This window comes from Topomyia yanbarensis, chromosome 2 (assembly GCF_030247195.1).
Source record: "Topomyia yanbarensis strain Yona2022 chromosome 2, ASM3024719v1, whole genome shotgun sequence".
NCBI lineage: Eukaryota > Metazoa > Arthropoda > Insecta > Diptera > Culicidae > Topomyia > Topomyia yanbarensis.
The window spans coordinates 157314338-157335283 of NC_080671.1; the positions used below are offsets into that span (position 1 = coordinate 157314338).

Genomic DNA, 20946 nt, shown 5'->3' on the forward strand with positions numbered 1-20946 from the left:
TTATACATGAACTTTAACTTATATAGTCTAACGATTCCACATATTGTTTGGATGATACCCTGAACAGGTTGTTAGGCTCTTGGATCATAAGATGTTTATTAGGGAGGCTTTCTCGGTATAGAGTATACAGAACATGTACACAAATCGGTTTATCTGGCAACATTGGTCTATAGTCAGCTGCTGTCAAAATTTAATGTGTATGTAACGTGTTTCTCTCTTCAGATGATCATCCGCTCTCTGCGCTCGAGGTGTGTAGCGCTCTATGTTTGCGTGTATGATGGTTTCACCGATGCACTCAGTTCGTTGTTGATGCGCTTGATTCATTCACAAACTACTAACGCACAGCAGTGGAGCTTGCGACGAGCACAGCATAATTTGGCAGACTGGTCTACCTGTCAAGAGGAGAAAGAAAAAAAGATGTGTAAATATTTTTTCGCTGCTTTGTTTCGAAAGAGAAAAGCTTCGGTCGCCGTCGCGGTTTATGCAGTGTGTTTAGTTATACAACATTGATATAAGCATACAGGCTCGATTTAATTACAAATCCTCAACAGAATTGCTCGATTGCTTTAATTAGTAAAGTGTGCCAAATTCGCGATTAGCTGTACGAAGCGCCCAGCCGGTGTGACTTTTTCGAGAGTGAAATTTAATTTATTGAAAGTTACGTTCTTTCGAAACGGCGATTGCCTAAAATCTCGAGAATTTTTATATCGCAAATAGTGTTTCATTCGGTGATTTAAAATGTGTTGACTAGGTGAAGAAAAGTTTCGGTCAAATAATCATCGTGTGATATTTATATCGCTTAAAGTATTGCAACAGGATACCAGGAATGCTGGTGAGGATGTTCTATTCGTCTTGCCGCAATATGACCCGAGCAAAGAATTTTGCTTTGCTGGTGTTATGTCTGCTAATAGCTGGTATTTTAGTATTTAATACCTCCTCCGTCTCTTCGGGTATGTATTGGTCCAGAGCTTGCATCATTTCTGTTTGTCTATACAGGAAATTAATATGTTCTCTTGCTAACATTAGGTATAAGTAAGCTAACTCTGATAAAAAAATCACTCAGCAACTATGCACAATCCTTTCCTACGGTCAGACCACCAGTTTGCATGGTGTACTAATTTTTCGCCAGAGTTGGTCAGCTTAGGTACAAGTAATTATGAAAATTATCAGATGTTTCGCTGGGGGAGTGGTAAACCCTACATTTGTGCAGTGCAATTGGGGTATCTCATTGTCCATCTTATGTACCACGTGTCCGGGACGCGATGTTTTCGAGTTCCAGTTGTTTGTGTTCAGATGATCTTGCTGGGTTCTATCTCAGCGACTAACCATAACGATACACTGTTCTAGGACTATAAATCATTAAAAAATTAAATCAATTATTCTAACAATACAATCAACGTAGATTGCTACTCGATTCCTGATTGTATCATTGTCGTTACTTTACATCAAAATTAGCCTGCTGGCTGGATACAGGTGCATGTGTACACACAATTAGTTGATTCGCTATTTGTTGGATTGATTATAATAGCATTCAACAAAGATTATCACAACTGCATATATAAGGTTGCAAGCATATTCTTTCCGCATAACACGCTGTGTATCTTCCAATGCATTTTTTTTATTTGGATAATTTATTCGATACGATACGTGCGTTAGTTTTCTGGTACCGCGGGTATTTGTCCATACATTGATCCATTAACATATTCCTTCCTATGATTATTTCAGTTTTCATATAAACACGAAGAAGCATGGATCGTATTAGTATCAAAATTTTTACATTTTGTGAGAGAAATTTTTTAACTGGTGCACCTGGTTACCTCATGCTGGACATTTTTCTCTCTTGTCAGTTTGTTTGTCAAAGTGAATTTGACATAAAATTTGGACGGTGGTCTAACTAGTGGAGATACAACTAAAAACCGTTCCGGTTAAAAAGTCCTCAATTACCGAGTAAAGACATTAGTCTACAATGTTCTACAAAAACTCTAGTAAGAGAACTGCGGAGAGAAAAACAGCATTTTTGGCAACGTATCCTCGGCATTGTATGGCAACACGTCCAATGTTATAAGGATAGGCAATGTTCGATTGGATTCGTTTTTTGACAGCTAAACGCGAATCCAATCGATCCAAAATGGAGTCTTCGCAGTTCTCTTTCTAGAGCTTTTCTACAATGTTCCAAACAGTAAGGTTCTACACCTGATACTATATTGTATTAAAATATTCACCACTGAAATTTAGTGGTGACCATTTCGTCACAAATTGATGGGGGAATTATTGGTAAAACCGACCCTGTGGGTAAAACTGATACTCCACAACTTTCCCTTGAAATCAAATTTTCATCCATTTCATAAGGGACCATTCATAAATTACGTAACGCTTTTAGGGGGGTTCGACAAGTTGTTACATATTGTGACATAGGGGGAGGGGGAGTAAGCTAGATCGTTACGTAACATATTTTCACCGAAGAAAATTTTTTTTCAAGGAATTTGTTACGTAACAGGGGGAGGGGGGATAAAGAAATTTGTGACCAATTTTGTCAATTTTGGGCAATTTTTGCGTTACGTAATTTATGAAGGGTCCCTAATGACAGTTTATTATTAATACCATTATGTTAAGCATTGGAATACAAATCGGCTTCACATTAGTACGTCAAATGTCATAAAAATAAACCAAACATACGAAAACAGCGTTCATGCTTGTCTGGATGTCAAATTTTGTTGGTAGATTTTAGGGTTCCAAGCAAACAAAGGCTTTTCAAATCATCGCTCTTTAGTACCCATCATAATCGGCCTTTCATATGGTCAATGAAGTGGCTCGGCATATAACATTTTTCAGCACAGCACTTTTTGAGTTCCTTTTGTGGTCCCAAATGCCTGTGCAAAATGGTGGGAGTGGATGGTTGCTCCCCGGGTTCGTGCATTGCGTTCAAAGTTTGTATGGGATTTCATACCCAAATCAATTATTTTGCATTAACATTAATAAAGATCGCTATTTCCTCAATATGAAAAACCAGCTTCGTAAAAGTATAGTTCAATCCTTGATTAACTATAGTTCAATCCTTGATTAACAGCTTTGTTGAAGACGATAACTGCTACGAGTCAAAAAATAGTTATAACGATTTTAAAACTTATGGTTCGAACCAAATACAGAAATTCATTATTTTTTCCAACACTGTCAGTACACCCCGACACCGATACTTTAAACTTAAATATAATAAATTCTCATTTAATAAGAATATAGTCTTCGCAGATAGTTAGTGCTTTTCAATGAAATGTTCAGAATGAATTGCTGAATGACATAGACGTAGTCTCAAAATGAAAAGAAGAGGGGAAGGGGTTTGTGTGCTCCCCAGTCTCCTTTTTAGATAGTATAAGATAAGGAGAACACCTTCAACGCAGGTTTACATCGCCAAATTAAAAAAAAAAAACAGTTTTGCGTGTTGGAGTGCTACTATTTAAGGGTTCTGCTGTTATCTCGGTTACAATGGTACAACGGTTTATACGTTTTACAGTTTTTAGAACCCCATTTCTTAGCCGTTCAGAGTCAGAATTTAAAAAAGCATATCCATACACTCCTTAAAGTCTTGGAATAAGTTCTACTGACGTTTTCGTTTGAGAATCTAGAATCGAAACCAAAATAGTTTCCTCCTTTAGGTTGAAGGGTTTAATGGTATTGCAAAAATCAAGCATATTTGTGCAGCAGTTTTAAGAAACCTCTGACAGACAACTGCTTTAAGATGACTTCTTACAGACAACTGCTTTAAGGCGGTTATTGCATTACGCCTCGATAGTGGTGCATCGAGGAGACCGAAAGGGCTTATGGGCCTTTTTTATGTTTTGTGTTTTTTTCATATTTCGCACCAGCCCAAACTAACGGTCAGTCAACAGCCTGTTCACACTGGCGTGGCCGATTGACGGATTACCGTGGATTTACTTTTTCTGTGGGCTGTGTTTGCAGACATTGTTCAACAGGTTAATGGCAGTGTTTGTGAGCACGGATCGCAGTGGATTTATCGGTTTATCGGTCGTATGTTGTAATAATTGTAGTTTCTAGTACTAATGTACAATCGTTATGTGCTAGACTTATGTCTATCTGTGCATTTGCTCGTCTGAGTATTTGTGACAGATGGGTGAGGAAATGGATGCAGAACTGGCGATATGATAGAATAGTGGGTAATCCTTCTTGGAATTCGTTGGTCACTTTTTACTGGTGTTCAATTCGTGTATTCGATTCGATTCATTCGGGATGATCGGATTGGATAAATTAAGGTACGATTAATTTACCGACGCACGTGAATCATCTATTCCTGCTCAGCATAGCATGAAAAACTTTTAACGGAACGCAATTGTCGTTAATGGTAAATGCTGGCATTTAAATGATTTCAAGTAGTTTGATTGCATGTTACACGTGTTCTCTTCTTCTACGTCATTAGTTATTTTGCTCTTCCATTACTCATCTGTACCATAAAGAGTATCGATCAATTTCATTTCATTCCTTTTTTTTATTCGGCAAGCTTTTTTTTATTGCTCTATCTTAAATTAGATCCATGCTAAAATTCACTAGCACAATAAATTGTTTATTCTCTCATATGGTCGGCGTTAAGTCAGACCGGACTAAGTCGCAAAACATAAAAATATGAGATAATGATAGCACCGGATAAAGAATTTCTTCAACAAGAATAATTGCAAAAAATGATTTCCAATTATAACGTAAAGGATGCTGCGATTGAAACTTTAAACTCGGTTTTTCTCGAAATCAATATATTGTCACTTAGTTCGGTCTGACTTAACACCGACCATATACACTCGCAATTTCTCTCATTCCAAACGTACAAATGTGGCCTTTGCGATAACACGAACCTAATCACAAACGCGAACGCCCGCGATCTCGCCAACAATCAAGCAACCCCGTAATTAAGTGAACATGTTAGCACTTGTAAATTTATTAACACGGTCTCAGGCATTAACCCACCGCTCACGCAATCATTAATCGGTCACGTCCGGAAGTTTTTACTCTCGATCGCAGCAGCCCAAACTCATGCCTTCAGTTGAACCAATAGAAAAAAAAACTAGACTACACGTTCTGTGGCGACATGACCGGAAACTCTAGTGAAATGGGAGAACTCACTCTCTTCTAGCATTTTAACCATACACTAAAATTAAATATATTCACGGCCCGCACCCGATCATTCTATAACACGCGAACATGCGAATTGCCACACGCTTATAAAAATAATGTATACACGTGAAGCTACATACACGCTATCACACGTCAACATACAAACGCTCGAGTGCTTCGCGATCATCCACGCACACCTACGCTCACGATCCTGCAAATGGGATCACAACCCGGTGACTAAGTAAACGGTTTAGCACTTCAAATTCACAAACTCGGTCTCAGGAGTGAACCTCCAAATGCCCGTGTTCGCACGATCATGAATCGGTTTCGTCCGGAAGTCCCTATAATCGGCCCTAGTAGCATAGGTCGAATCCCCTCAGGGGGAACAAACAAAAAGAGGACGCTCAGTTCCACTAAACAGCACGTTCCATGGTGACATAAAAATCAAATTTATACTCGCAAAGTCACATACAGGCGACAAACACGTTAACACCCGCGTTCTCGCAGATATGATAATATCCCGGCGAAAATATGAATGTCTCAGCTCTTAAAACGTTCAAACGCGGTCTCAGGTGTGAACCTACAACCTCCCGCGCTCGTGCGATCATGGATCGGTAACTTCTGGAATTCTCTATGCACGATACCAGAAATCTAGGTTCATGCCTTCAATTGGACCGATTAAACAAAGCGCTCATATCCCGTCATGACCGGCAACTCTAGTGACATGGAGTAACTCACTCCCTGTCAGAATGTGAACTCTACACCGAAAACTATCAGAATGGCGGCCCGCGTGACCATGCAAGAACGCACGTGAATATGTGAATGGCCACAGGGTTACAAAATCGAATTTATACACCCGAAGTTACATGCATGCAAGCACACTCGACAAACACGTTAATATGCAAACGCTTAAACCCCTCGCGATCAACCACGCAGACCTACCCCCACGCGATCGCGCAAACTTGATAACACCCCGGTAATAAGGTGAATGTTTTAGTACAAACGAAGTTTCAAACGCGGTCTCAAACGCGAACCTTCAAATGTCCGTGCTCGCGCGATCTTGAATTGGTCACGTTCGGAAATCATCCTCCGTCCTAGCAACTTAGGTCTATACATTCATTTGAACCAATCAAAAAATAAGGCTCATATCCACTAGACAGCACCATCCATGTCGACATGACCGGGAACTCTAGTGATATGGAAGATCTCACTTTTTTCTAGCCTCTGACCCGTACACTGAAAATTAAGTATCTGATTCACGGTCCGCGCGCGATCAGCCAAGAACACATGCGAATAGGGTAATTTCGGGAGAAATGCCGCGTCAGGAGAGATGCCGCACAGTCTATATCTCGTATATGGGGTCACTTTTATACGGTAATATGATATTGTGAGACTGTCTTTTGAAGAATTATAACACTGGAGATGTAAAATAATCGTTATTATTAACTCACGAACATTTAAATTGTTTGGTTTTTTTGGTAAATCGTGTATCGGTTGACTACATGACTACAGTCATCCATAATTTCAGACGAAAATGTCGTTGTGCGGCACCTCTCCCCTACAATTGGGATAGATGCCGTATCAAAATTGCGGGTGAGATGCCCAACATGATGTATTTTTTCACATCGGGATGTCATTAAATGAACATTTGCGTTCGGTATAGGTTCTGAATAAGGTATATCCACAAACTAACGGACCTAACATAGTGACATATAGGATTATGAGTATTTATCTATATATTTGAACGGGCGATATGTACCTAAGTATAAGTTTCTTCGGTTTATTCTTTAAAGTTTCACACGCTAATTTTCGTGAACGCATTGATATGTAGTGATGTAAATATTGGGAATTCATACGAAAATTTCAAGGAATTAATGCTATTGTTTCAAAATGAATCTTTCAAGAACAAACCAAAGTTATATAAATTCATTGTTGGGAGAAACAGCCATAAACTCCGTTTAGGGAACCCCTACTAACACATAGATATATATCGCTCGTACACATATATAGGTAAATAGTACCCTTAATAAAGTTAGTCTAACTTAACCGTTACACGAGGTTGCGGAAGAAAAATATTTTTAAAATGTTGAATATAAAAATGTTTCTAGAGATGGTAGTAAAGAGGTGCTAGCCGATTTATAGGTGTAATCAAACTTCATGAAACTCAGCTGAAGACACCTAATCACGAAAACATCAAGAAGAGCTAAAAATACTTGTGTTCACCATTTTCCAGCGTGGGACCACAGTGCGGCGTCTCACTTGCACATGCGGCATCTCTCCCGCAATGACCCTTCTTTTTAAAAATGTTCGTGAAAATTTGATGAATTTTTTTCCTGACAGTAACCATTTCAGAGTGTTTTAGAAACTTGTCGCAGTTGATAAAAATGATTTCATCGAATATTGAATGGTTTACTTCGATGCAGGATCGATTTTTAGAAATGTGTGGCATCTCTCTCCAAACTACCCTATACGAACGGCACACGGCTATGAAATAGAATTTACACAAGCGAAGTTACGTACCGTTAGCACACGCGACATACGTACGCACACGCGACATACAAACGCACACGCGATCGAATACATTAACGTACAAATGCTCCGCCCTGCGCTATGATACACGCGCTCACGAAATCCCCGCTGCAATTGGCCTTAAGCAGTGTTTTAGTGGGCGACATTGCCTGACACGTCTGCAATTGTAGTGAGTGATTCTGACGGGCAGCCCTTCCGAGAACCCAGCTCTACAGCTCCAGTAGGACAACTCTCGATAAAAAAGCAAGGTTTATAATTATAATTACTATACGATATTACCAATTCCGTCTCGACATCGGTTGCTTCATTTGAGCCGGAATTTCGACAAAAATCATTCGGAAGTCCGACTCATATTCCGGTTGGGATGAATGAGGCAGCTTCTATCCTATTTTTTCACTGCTTCCAACTTTTGGGCAAATGAAATCTGCCTCCTAGGTCTTAGTAAGCTTGGCGTAATATGAGAATGTTGGTATTGTGCACTTGGAAATGGGGATTTTTCACCATCTTACGAGGTCCAACTTTGAATGTTATGGCATTTTCGCTTGAACCCGACTCTGAGTCAGGTTCTAACCCCAACCGCTGTCAGTTCATACATTTTAAAAGCAGTTGGGATTAGAAACTGACTCAGTTTCGCTTCAAGGAAAAACGACATTAGTTTCACTTCTGGGCTCCTAACACGGGTTTTTTTAATAAGTGTGAAATAGTGATGGATCGAGATAATGGTTCTCCCCGTATCGGGAATCGACGGCCCGTTAGGCGGGGAGTAGGTTTTTGCTTCACACAACTTTTTCTCATTCCACTTATAATTCCGTTTTTCTTCACTTTTCAAAGTAATACACTCAAGTTTTTTTTTACGCGGTTTTTTTTGCGCGATATTTTTTTACGCGGTTTTTTTTACGTGGATTTTGAAATTTACGCGGTTTTCATTTACGCGGATTTTGAAATTTACGCGGTTTTCATTTACGCGGATTTTGAAATTTACGCGGTTTTCATTTACGCGGTTTTTGAAATTTACGCGGTTTTCATTTACGCGGATTTTGGAATTTACGCGGTATCCATCAATGAGGTTCCCTTTATCGCGGATTCTTAAATTTAAGTGGTCTTCATTTACGCGGATTTTGAAATTTACGCGGTTTTCATTTACGCGGATTTTGAAATTTACGCGGTTTTCATTTACGCGGATTGTTAAATTTACGCGGTTTTCATTTACGCGGATTTTGAAATTTACGCGGATTTTGAAATTTACGCGGTTTTCATTTACGCGGTTTTCATTTACGCGGCTCGTATCCCCCGCGTAAAAAAAACCTGAGTGTACTTTGCGGTATTCACTCGCGCCGAGAAGGAACTGGGTTTCTAAAGTTTGGAGAATACTTTGAGAAATTTCACGTGGCTGGCACTGGCTTTTTTCCTGTAAAAAATAATTTTGACTTGCACTCCAGTCAATCGGTCGTCTTCATTCAACATAAAGTGTTATTACGTGAAATTACAACCTTTTCATAAGTTATTCACGTTTCTTCATCAAGTACAACATGATTTTCAAACTAAACATAAAACTTCATGTAAATACTCAGTTCCCAGTTCACGAGTGTTTTGTGTACGACTGTACTGATATCATTCCTTCAATAAAAATACACAGCTGTAACGCGATATATTTTGGTTGTAACGTGATCATTGAGATTACTCCATAAAATCGAAAACGAAATTTTTTTTCAAGTAAAATATATTTTAAACTCTTCTTGGTTTCCTAAGCTTCAACTTAGAACTATGTTCACACAAATTTGAGAGTCAATGGAACAGACTTTTTAATTTTGTCGGGTGACCTCAAAACTGACTTCGACAGACGCATTAAAATGTCAATAAAGCGAGGACTTGAAATATATTTGCTAACCAATGTTAATTGCGAAGTCCTTGCAAAAAGAAAATCACATTTTCTTGCATTCAAAAGGACTCACAAAATCATGTTAATTGCGAAATCCGAAATCATCACTTTTCCTAAATTGGTTTAAGACTTTTGCATTGAATGTAATAGGATGTTTTGCACGATTATCGGAATTAACACGGTTTATACACGGATTTCGGATTCTAACTACAGCTTAGTCGAGTTTAGAGATGAGTGTTACGTGGTTTGGCGCGCTGGTGATGCCCGAATCCTCGTGTTCAAAATGGTTATGAATGCAATACTGCCATAGTGTGCTATTTTAAAACTGTTATAAGAGTATCAGCATTAGAAACTATTCTAAACTAGCTGACCCGGCAAACTTCGTCCTGCCGAAAACAGGATTCATCATTGAAATTATTTCGAGCATTCATGATATCAACAAAATGAAGAACAAATTGCGCAAATCCATCATGCCGTTTTTAAGTGATGCACGGTCTTACGTACGCCAACTTTGTTTCATATACACTAAGGTTTTTTTTTACACGGGGGATACGTGCCGTGTAAAAAAAACCGCGTTAATTGCGAAATCCGTGTAAAAAAACCGTGCTAATTCCGAAAACCATGTAAAAAAACCGCGTTAATTCCGGAATCCGTGTAAAAAACCGCGTTAATTGCGAAATCCGTGTAAAAAAAACCGTGTTAATTCCGAAAACCGTGTAAAAAACCGCGGTAACTCCGGAAGCCGTGCAAAAAACGCGTTAATTTAAAAAACCGTGTAAAAAAATACTGCGTTACATTGAATGCAAAAGACTTTGAACGATTTTTGAATTTTGTTTGCACGGATTTCGCAATTACATACCACGGTTTCTGCATTCATTCTAAGTCTTTTTAAATATGTACAAAAAACTTAGAAGATTTTTGAACAATGTAGACGAATCTTGAAGATTGAAGTCGACACTTCAAGGGTATGGGTGTTTTCAGAACAGGATTAACGCCTAGACGCCAAATGTCGATGCCTGACATCATTTTGAAAACTAAGATGGCACCTTTCGGTTAAGTGAAATTCTCTAAAACCCAATCAATATGGGTATTGTCGGAACGGGCTTGATGAGTGTATAATAGAGATCAATGCCCGAAGATATTTTGTAATACATGATGACTACTTCCGGCATAGGAAAATTTTATATAACTCAGACAATATGGAATGTGTTGGACCGGATGACTAAGCAGTTACCAGATGTCTACATCTGAAACCATTTTAAGATCCAAGATTTCAACTTACCGAAAATTCATATACACTAGGTTTTTTTTACACGGGTGATACATACCGTATAAAAAGTGCAAATCACCGCGATAATTGCGGGCTCCGTGTAAAAAAACATAATAATAAACACGGTTTTGGCGGAAACAATCTATATTCTTTTGACAGTAAAAAACTTAGAAAATTACAGAATGAGGGATAACGACTGGTCTTGGAGATTCCTTTTGAAAATCAAGATGGCGACTTCAGGTTCAGCGGAATTCTCAATAATTCAGTCAATATTAGTGCTTTCGGAACGGTATTGGCACGTAGATGCCAGAGATCGAAGTCAGATGGCGTTTTGAAACCAAAGATGTGATTATGTGATGTGATTTTGTGGATAATAACAAAAAAACCTGTTTTAATCGTTTTCAAGCCAATAAATATATCGTAGAGAAGAAGTAGCGAATTCTGTCCAAATACTGTTGCAATAAATAGTGATCCGGCCCATTACGCACATAAGATTAGCTTTTCTAGGCAATACTCCCACTGTCGGCCGAGTGGAGTTCAAATTGCTTTTATTTAGGAAACATAGTATACTCTCGGTAGCCGGCTGCCCAGAGTTTAAAAAAAAACAAAAACTAAACAAGATCTCTTTTTCGAGTGATCGTGCACTCGAAGACTAACTAAACAACTACGTAATAAAATATGCTTCATAGGTCGCATCGCTTGCTTGGAGCGAATCCTAGACCTGATACCCTTCCAAACTACCAACTCCGCGACACCTATGGAAGAGTCTGATGAATCGTCGTCCTTCCGTTAAGTAGGTGGAGCATCAACACTTCCTGTCTACCTTATCATTTATCCTTCCCCGTGAACGACGGAGATGGGGGCGGCCGGCAATGATGGCTATCATGCTGTTGAGGTTTTAATATGGGTCGAATTGGTATGAATTCCTACTTACCATTTCCTAAGCAACTCTTATTAGATAATCAGCAGTCAAACATGATGAAGTCAGTGTGCAATCCGCCAAAATCATCGTCACAACGCAACGCAACGCAACGCAAATAACAAAAAAACCTGTTTTAATCCACCTAGCGGTGCAATTGTGCCTTTCTCATTTCTCTAAACTATGGCACGGAGGCTTTTTATGTTCAACATAATTGTGGAAATGTCCATTACATTCTTAGTACACTTTGCACTTATACACAATGGCATGCCAGCCACGAACTTGATGAGCTACGTGTCGACGGTGAAACACTTGAAACAAAAAAATATCATACTCCATTAGCCTAATCAGCATTAGATCAATGTTATCTGCTTGCTAACTCATTTTGTCATGCGGGGATGGGTATGTGAGGAGGGCGAAAGTCCCATGAACGAACGACTCCCCAGCTTAAATTGGTATGCTTTGTAATATAGTGGTGGTTCAAAGATGATGGGGTTGAAAGGGAGGGGTATGAGGTGGTGGTCTGAGGGGTGATTTAAGGAGATTTTTAAAGGAGGGGAGTGAACAGTAGAGGGGGGGGGTGTAACCCCTCTCCGTAAACCATCAACTACGCCCCTGTTAAAATCCAGAAACCTTATGCGAGTCGAAAAAAAATTAGGTTGACGTTTTTCAGAGTGATTGCATAACCTTTCTATATGAGAAAGGCAAAAATGTGCAAAATCCAAAAAAGTGAATCTTCGTCAAATTTTTTTCGTGTTTGCATCAAATCTCGACGTTTTATGCACCTTGAATACATTTAGCATCAAAAATAAAAATTCTATTTTTAATTTTTTTGAGGGATAACGACTGGTCTTGGAGATTCCTTTTGAAAATCAAGATGGCGACTTCAGGTTCAGCGGAATTCTCAATAATTCAGTCAATATTAGTGCTTTCGGAACGGGATTGGCACGTAGATGCCAGAGATCGAAGTCAGATGGCGTTTTGAAACCAAAGATGTGATTATGTGATGTGATTTTGTGGATAATAACAAAAAAACCTGTTTTAATCGTTTTCAAGCCAATAAATATATCGTAGAGAAGAAGTAGCGAATTCTGTCCAAATACTGTTGCAATAAATAGTGATCCGGCCCATTACGCACATAAGATTAGCTTTTCTAGGCAATACTCCCACTGTCGGCCGAGTGGAGTTCAAATTGCTTTTATTTAGGAAACATAGTATACTCTCGGTAGCCGGCTGCCCAGAGTTTAAAAAAAACCAAAAACTAAACAAGATCTCTTTTTCGAGTGATCGTGCACTCGAAGACTAACTAAACAACTACGTAATAAAATATGCTTCACAGGTCGCATCGCTTGCTTGGAGCGAATCCTAGACCTGATACCCTTCCAAACTACCAACTCCGCGACACCTATGGAAGAGTCTGATGAATCGTCGTCCTTCCGTTAAGTAGGTGGAGCATCAACACTTCCTGTCTACCTTATCATTTATCCTTCCCCGTGAACGACGGAGATGGGGGCGGCCGGCAATGATGGCTATCATGCTGTTGAGGTTTTAATATGGGTCGAATTGGTATGAATTCCTACTTACCATTTCCTAAGCAACTCTTATTAGATAATCAGCAGTCAAACATGATGAAGTCAGTGTGCAATCCGCCAAAATCATCGTCACAACGCAACGCAACGCAACGCAAATAACAAAAAAACCTGTTTTAATCCACCTAGCGGTGCAATTGTGCCTTTCTCATTTCTCTAAACTATGGCACGGAGGCTTTTTATGTTCAACATAATTGTGGAAATGTCCATTACATTCTTAGTACACTTTGCACTTATACACAATGGCATGCCAGCCACGAACTTGATGAGCTACGTGTCGACGGTGAAACACTTGAAACAAAAAAATATCATACTCCATTAGCCTAATCAGCATTAGATCAATGTTATCTGCTTGCTAACTCATTTTGTCATGCGGGGATGGGTATGTGAGGAGGGCGAAAGTCCCATGAACGAACGACTCCCCAGCTTAAATTGGTATGCTTTGTAATATAGTGGTGGTTCAAAGATGATGGGGTTGAAAGGGAGGGGTATGAGGTGGTGGTCTGAGGGGTGATTTAAGGAGATTTTTAAAGGAGGGGAGTGAACAGTAGAGGGGGGGGGTGTAACCCCTCTCCGTAAACCATCAACTACGCCCCTGTTAAAATCCAGAAACCTTATGCGAGTCGAAAAAAAATTAGGTTGACGTTTTTCAGAGTGATTGCATAACCTTTCTATATGAGAAAGGCAAAAATGTGCAAAATCCAAAAAAGTGAATCTTCGTCAAATTTTTTTCGTGTTTGCATCAAATCTCGACGTTTTATGCACCTTGAATACATTTAGCATCAAAAATAAAAATTCTATTTTTAATTTTTCCTATAGTTTTTATGAGAAATTTCTGTGTGGCCGCACTCTGAAACCCGTAATTCCGGAACCAGAATTCCGATCGATCCAAAATTCAATAGCAGCCGATGGGAAGGTTGCACCTTTCATTTGAGACTAAGTTTGGGCAAATCGGTCCAGCCATCCCTGAGAAAAATGAGTGACATTATTTGACACATACGCACATACATACACACACATATACACACACACACATACACACACATACACACACATACCTACACACATACACACACACATACAGACTTTTTCCGATCTCGACGAACTGAGTCGAATGGGATATGACACTCGGCCCTCCGGGCCGGGATTAGATTGACGTTTTTCAGAGTGATTGCATAACCTTTCTATATGAGAAAGGCAAAAAACATATGAGAGTTTTCGAAATGGGATTAGGGCGATGTCTGGCCCATAAACCATTGTTTCTTAAACCAAATAATAAATATTTTATCAATTCTAATGGATTGGATTTAGCCCGGTCTGATTAAGTCAAATTCTTGGGTCTAAATTATGACTGAAATCTTACTTTTATGCATAAACACTAAAGAAATTCAAGCAAAACGTAACAAATATTTAAAAATGGCGAAAGTTATTACGAAAACCACCACAACTGGAACCGTTCCAACAGCGCTTAGAAAAGAAAAACCAACTTAATCCACCTAGCAGTGAGATGAGACATTTCTTACACATATCACTGTTGGAGCATTTATTAGTTTGCAGAATTTACGCGAAGTAGGCACACAACACTTTCTTGTCTGCACGAATAAAACCTCGAATAAACTGAATAAACTATCAAAAATCAATAAAACGAACAAAACAAAAAAAGGAGAGAAATACGAAAAAAGGCTTTAAAATTCATAAAATGAATAAAAAGATTAATATAAATAAAATTAATGAAATACATAAATCAAATTAGATTCGCTCATTAAATGGAAAATAGTTATAAAACTAATAGAATAAATTAAATTGACTCAAACTAACAAATTGAATAAAATAAATTATGAAATGAATCAAATGAATCAAATGAGTCAAATGAATCAAATGAATCAAATGAATCAAATGAATCAAATGAATCAAATGAATCAAATGAATCAAATGAATCAAATGAATCAAATGAATCAAATGAATCAAATGAATCAAATGAATCAAATGAATCAAATGAATCAAATGAATCAAATGAATCGAATGAATCAAATGAATCAAATGATTCAAATGAATCAAATGATTCAAATGAATCAAATGAATCAATTTAATCAAATGAATCAAATGAATCAAGTGAATCAAATGAATCAATTGAATCAAATTAATCAAATGAATCAAATTAATCAAACTAATCAAATTAATCAAATAAATCAAATGAATCAAGTGGATCGAATGAATTTAATGAAACCAGTGAATACAATGAATCAAACAAATGAAATGGATAAAATGAATTTAATGATTGGAATGAATGAATTGAATAAAATTAATAAAACAAAAAATAATGAATTGAATAAGATGAAAACAAAGGAATCAAATAAACAAAACGAATAGAATTGGTAAAATGCAGGACAAAATGAATTAAATGAAATTAAGCTATGTTAAAAAGTTATAAATTTATAGAGAAAAATAAATTGTGTGAAATAAATAATTTCGATGAAATCAATAAAACTGAAAAATAGTCAGATTATTAAAATGAAGAAATTTAATTTAAAATGAATCAAATGAATCAAATGAATCAAATGAATCGAATGAATCAAATGATTCAAATGAATCAAATGATTCAAATGAATCAAATGAATCAATTTAATCAAATGAATCAAATGAATCAAGTGAATCAAATGAATCAATTGAATCAAATTAATCAAATGAATCAAATTAATCAAACTAATCAAATTAATCAAATAAATCAAATGAATCAAGTGGATCGAATGAATTTAATGAATCCAGTGAATACAATGAATCAAACAAATGAAATGGATAAAATGAATTTAATGATTGGAATGAATGAATTGAATAAAATTAATAAAACAAAAAATAATGAATTGAATAAGATGAAAACAAAGGAATCAAATAAACAAAACGAATAGAATTGGTAAAATGCAGGACAAAATGAATTAAATGAAATTAAGCTATGTTAAAAAGTTATAAATTTATAGAGAAAAATAAATTGTGTGAAATAAATAATTTCGATGAAATCAATAAAACTGAAAAATAGTCAGATTATTAAAATGAAGAATTTGAAACATACATGTTGAACTGGAATAAAAACGAATAGAATGCATAGAATGAAAACAGTGAATAAAATAAGTTTTATGAATGACATAAATAAAATGCACGAAAAAAATAAACTGATCAGAAAGAATCCAAATAATGAAACGAATAAAATAGTTAACATGAACCCAAATGAACAAAATTAATAACAATGCTGAATGAAATAAATAATTAACACGCAATGATCATACACTTAAATCATTCAAGTATTCAAAATGAATAAAGTAAACAATACGAATGACTTCCATGAAATGAAGAAACTGAAAAAATTGACTATTTAGCATGAAATTAAAAATCATTTTGAATGAAGTAAATGAATAAATAGAATTGTACGAATTTGAGAACCATTGTTTCAGAAAGTTATGAATTGTTTTTGAAAATCCCATTATCTGAAAAATGGCTAAATAATATAAAATGGACTTTCTAAGGTTTCCATTCTTTTTTGTTTTCATCTTTTCGTTTTCGTTCTCCTTTTCTTGACGGCGCACAGTGGCCGGAGGCTGGCCAAAACCTCAAAAATTTATTTTTGAAATATTGATATTTTATATTTTTTCTAATTTTATCATGTATTGAATGATATATATTCAAAATTTTATGATCATTGGATAAGAATACGATTTTTAACACGAGTTTAAACGTACCAAAGTCCGGACTTTTTATTGATTTTCATTTCCGAAACCACCATTGCTCTGTTCACTTCAAATGCATGTTGCTCTTTTGATTTTGGTCCGATTTTAGCACAACTAGTTTCATTGTGTAGAGGAACGAAAAAACTTGGTTAGTGAGTAAAATTCATTTGGTAAATTTGCTTGGAACTATGACTTTTTAGTTTAAATATGTTTAAGGTGGTCAGATCAAAAATACTTTGTTCACTAATGTATTCTGTACAAATTTCGGAATCAGTTCGGAACGGTCACATAGTATACATTCTATGTGAAATTACCTCTACTTTTCGAATATCATGGTCTCGTTCTGCACCTAGGTGCGCAAAAAGTTTCAAGCAGATTTTGAAGCTTTGTTGCTGATATGGAGACGCATGGTGTTTTGTGTAAAATAGTTAGACAATCTACAGTAAACCAACACGTTCAACAATGGTTTTTAAGTAGTGTTCTTCATTTTTTATGATATTGTTGACATTGGTGAACAGTAACGGAAAATCTATCATGAAAACGGGATCATAGTTATAAGAAAGGTTCAATGACACTGTACGGAAAAATGTATTTAATATTTTACGACTTTTGACATCAAAAATGAGCTCAGCACCTCAAAATTAGCTTAAATTGTGATTTTCAGCCAAATTAGGTAACATTTGAGGTTTTGTCTGACTTTTGTTTGAAGAGCCGCCACTGTGCGGCGTCGTTTAAGATTATCTGGTGATTCTACTTCATTGATCAACCTTAATTAGGCATCAGGAACCTTGAATGTTCAATTTGTTTTGGAATTCAAAATTTTCTTTTTGGTCACATACACACACCTTAGGGTCATTTGCTGCTTTTTCGGCATTCTCTTTTAAAAGCATTGCTAAAACTAAGCCCGACCTTAAGCTTATTGAGAATTTCACTAAATCGGATGTCGCCATCTCGGATTTTAAAACGGCGCCAAACATCGATCTCTAGCACCTACTCATGAAAACCATTCCGGACATATTGATTGAGTTTTAAGGAATTCCGCCAAAGCGAAAGTTACCTACTTGGTTTTCAAAATGGCCATAGACATCGATATCTGACGTCCACTCATCAATCCCGTTCCAAAAATACCCATGTTGATGGGGTTTTAGAGAATTTCATTGAACCGGAAGTCATCATCTTGGTTTTCAAAATGGCCTTAAACATTGATATCTGACGTCCACTCATCAATCCCGTTCCAAAAATACCCATGTTGATAGGGTTAAGGAAATTTCTTTGAACTGGAAGTCGCCATCTTGGTTTTCAAAATAGCCTTAAACATCTATATCTGACGTCCACTCATCAATCCCGTTCCAAAAACACCCATGTTGATGGGGTTTTAGAGAATTCCATTGAACCGGAAGTCGCCATCTTGGTTTTCAAAATGGCCTTAAACATCGATATCTGACGTCCACTCATCAATCCCGTTCCAGAAATATCCATGTTGATGGGGTTTAGAGAATTTCTTTGAACCGGAAGTCGCCATCTTGGTTTTCAAAATAACCTTAAACATCTATATCTGACGTCCACTCATCAATCCCGTCCCAAAAACACCCATGTTGATGGGGTTTTAGAGAATTCCATTGAACCGGAAGTCGCCATTTTGGTTTTCAAAATGGCCTCAGACACAGCGTCTACTCGTTAATACTGTTCCAAAAGCAACCAAATTGTTGACGTGCTAGAAGGAACCCTTTTCCACTTTTTCAAAAATCTTTAGTCTTTGAATAAAAGCAAAATCTGCGCTAAAAAACTTGATTAAAAATCGTCTAAGTCATTTGCCTTCAATAGGACTGCGAATAACCGTGTTAATTGCAAAATCCGTGCAAAAAAAACTTGATCAAAAATCGTCTAAGTCTTTTGCCTTTAAAAGGACTTAGAACATTTTTGCGAAATCCGTGCAAAAAAACTTGTTGAGAAATCGTCTAAGTCTTTTGCCTTTAAAAGGACTTAGAATATTTTTGCGAAAAACCGTGCTAATTGCGAAAACCGTGTAAAAAAGCCGTGTAAAAAAACCGTGCAAAAAAACCGTGTTAAAAAACCTTAGTGTATTTGGTACAAAAATTGTGATGAATTAGTTGTTTTTATTTATTTAGCTATTGGCATTTTTTGCTAGAGCAGCATTATTATGAGAGCGAAGCTATACGATTATCAATTTTATCGCTATTTTCACGACAAAATTTGAAACGCATGTTCTTCATGATTGAGAAAGTTCTTACAATTCGCAAATTAACTTTAAGATTTTACTAACCTGATTATCAACATTGTTTAGCACGCACAGTCTAGTGATTTTCACTAACAGATGCAAAGATGACGTTTATATTATTTGATTACATTTAAGCTGCCTTCAAAAGCAACCATGAATCAGAAAAAAATTAAAGCTTATTTAAAACGGAATCGCTGATTCTAAACGAATTTGATGTTGTTCTTAAAGCGGTTTTTAAAGCCTTTTAGAGAATATGTATGCTGCTTCGGAAGAGTTTTAAAGCAGATTTATGCGTATTCTTAAAGAAGCTTTCAAGACTTTATGTAGATTGGGCCAATTACTTAGAATATGATCTTGAAGCGTTTATTGAGATGTTTTTATGGAATTGAAAGTTTTAATGCTAGTTTTCCAAAATAAGTCGTGGAAACCGCTTATAGAATTTAATAAAACTAAAATTGTTACTTGGGATGAAAGATGTAAATGGTGTTTATTTAGTATTTTCGATTTTTTTTATAACTGGTTTAAAATAAGAACTTTTTTTTAATTTGTCAGGTTCCTTTACAGTTTCATAATGCCAAAAATAAAGCTTGATCATCGTCTTCAAATATTAAAATTTTCGATCAAAAATGACTAACAAACTGTTAGCGATTAGCTGTCAAAAATCATCTTTTCAGTCAGAAGTTTCATTTTGGTGCATAGTGTATTAAATAAATAAAACCGGTCTATTCAGTAAAATGAGCAGCCAGATGAGGTCCTTGAGACTCCATTTCATATTAACAAAGTGACGAATGACATCCTGCACTGAAGCCAACGTCAACATCTGGTTGCATCTAAATGTAGTTACGTAAGATTTGGAAGACCGTTTATCTGGATAAGATGTCGTTGTAGCTATCAATTTTTTGAAGACGACGTTCGATAGAAGAATCTTATCGACAAATGGTTATGTCGATTGGCTGCCTCGTTCTTACGATTTAACGTCCTCGAAATTTGTTTATGGTGTCACGCAAAATCTCTCGTTTTCACCGATTAACCGCAAGCAGCTGAGTGGCCAACATTGAATGAGCTATTCACAAAATTTCTCCAGCTGTTCTCGGAAAAATGACCGAACTTGAACCGATCGAATAAGATTTTTGAAACATAGTTAGGTGGACATTTATCTGAAATTATTTCAAAACATTAAAATGTAGACATAGGTCACCAAAACAATTAAAACTGAAAATCAAAAGGATTAGCTAGCGACGTCACCCAAAATCAAAAACTCCTTTACTCAGTACAGCTAGCAAAGATAATGTGCAGACACCTCGAACAGGGAAAAATCACAAAATCGGCTTCATTACGCACGCACTTATCGTTGGGGAAGAATTAGTGCTAACGGTAGCGTCTCTATTTTAAACACGGGTACGCGGCACTATACGGTAAACACAAGCTAACACAAGCTAAATTTTCAATAGGACGTAAGTAACAATTAGAGATTCTCTTTGGGGTCTTTCTCTTCTGTTCATTACTCGGCCATTTCAACATTTACTACTAAACTCTTTGCATAATATTCTAGTAAAAACCGTCGCCTTTCGATATGTACTGGAAAATTAGTGCAAAGTGTTGTAATGACGTCGTAATAAACGAAAGAGAAAGTAAACAAAGAGAGGCTCTCAATGTTACTTACGTCCTATTGAAAATTTTCTCTGGA

At 36.7% G+C, this 20946-nt stretch overlaps 1 protein-coding gene across 1 annotated transcript in view; it reads left to right on the plus strand.

Annotated features, from left to right (window-relative positions):
* Positions 1-303: 303 nt before the first annotated feature.
* Positions 304-20946, plus strand: part of LOC131681857 (galactosylgalactosylxylosylprotein 3-beta-glucuronosyltransferase S) — a 41457-nt gene continuing 20814 nt past the window's right edge. Inside the window, exon 1 of the mRNA XM_058962922.1 lies at positions 304-950. Within this exon, the coding sequence (XP_058818905.1) occupies positions 827-950 (124 nt within the window). The 5' untranslated portion in view covers positions 304-826. The remainder of the gene's footprint in view (positions 951-20946) is intronic.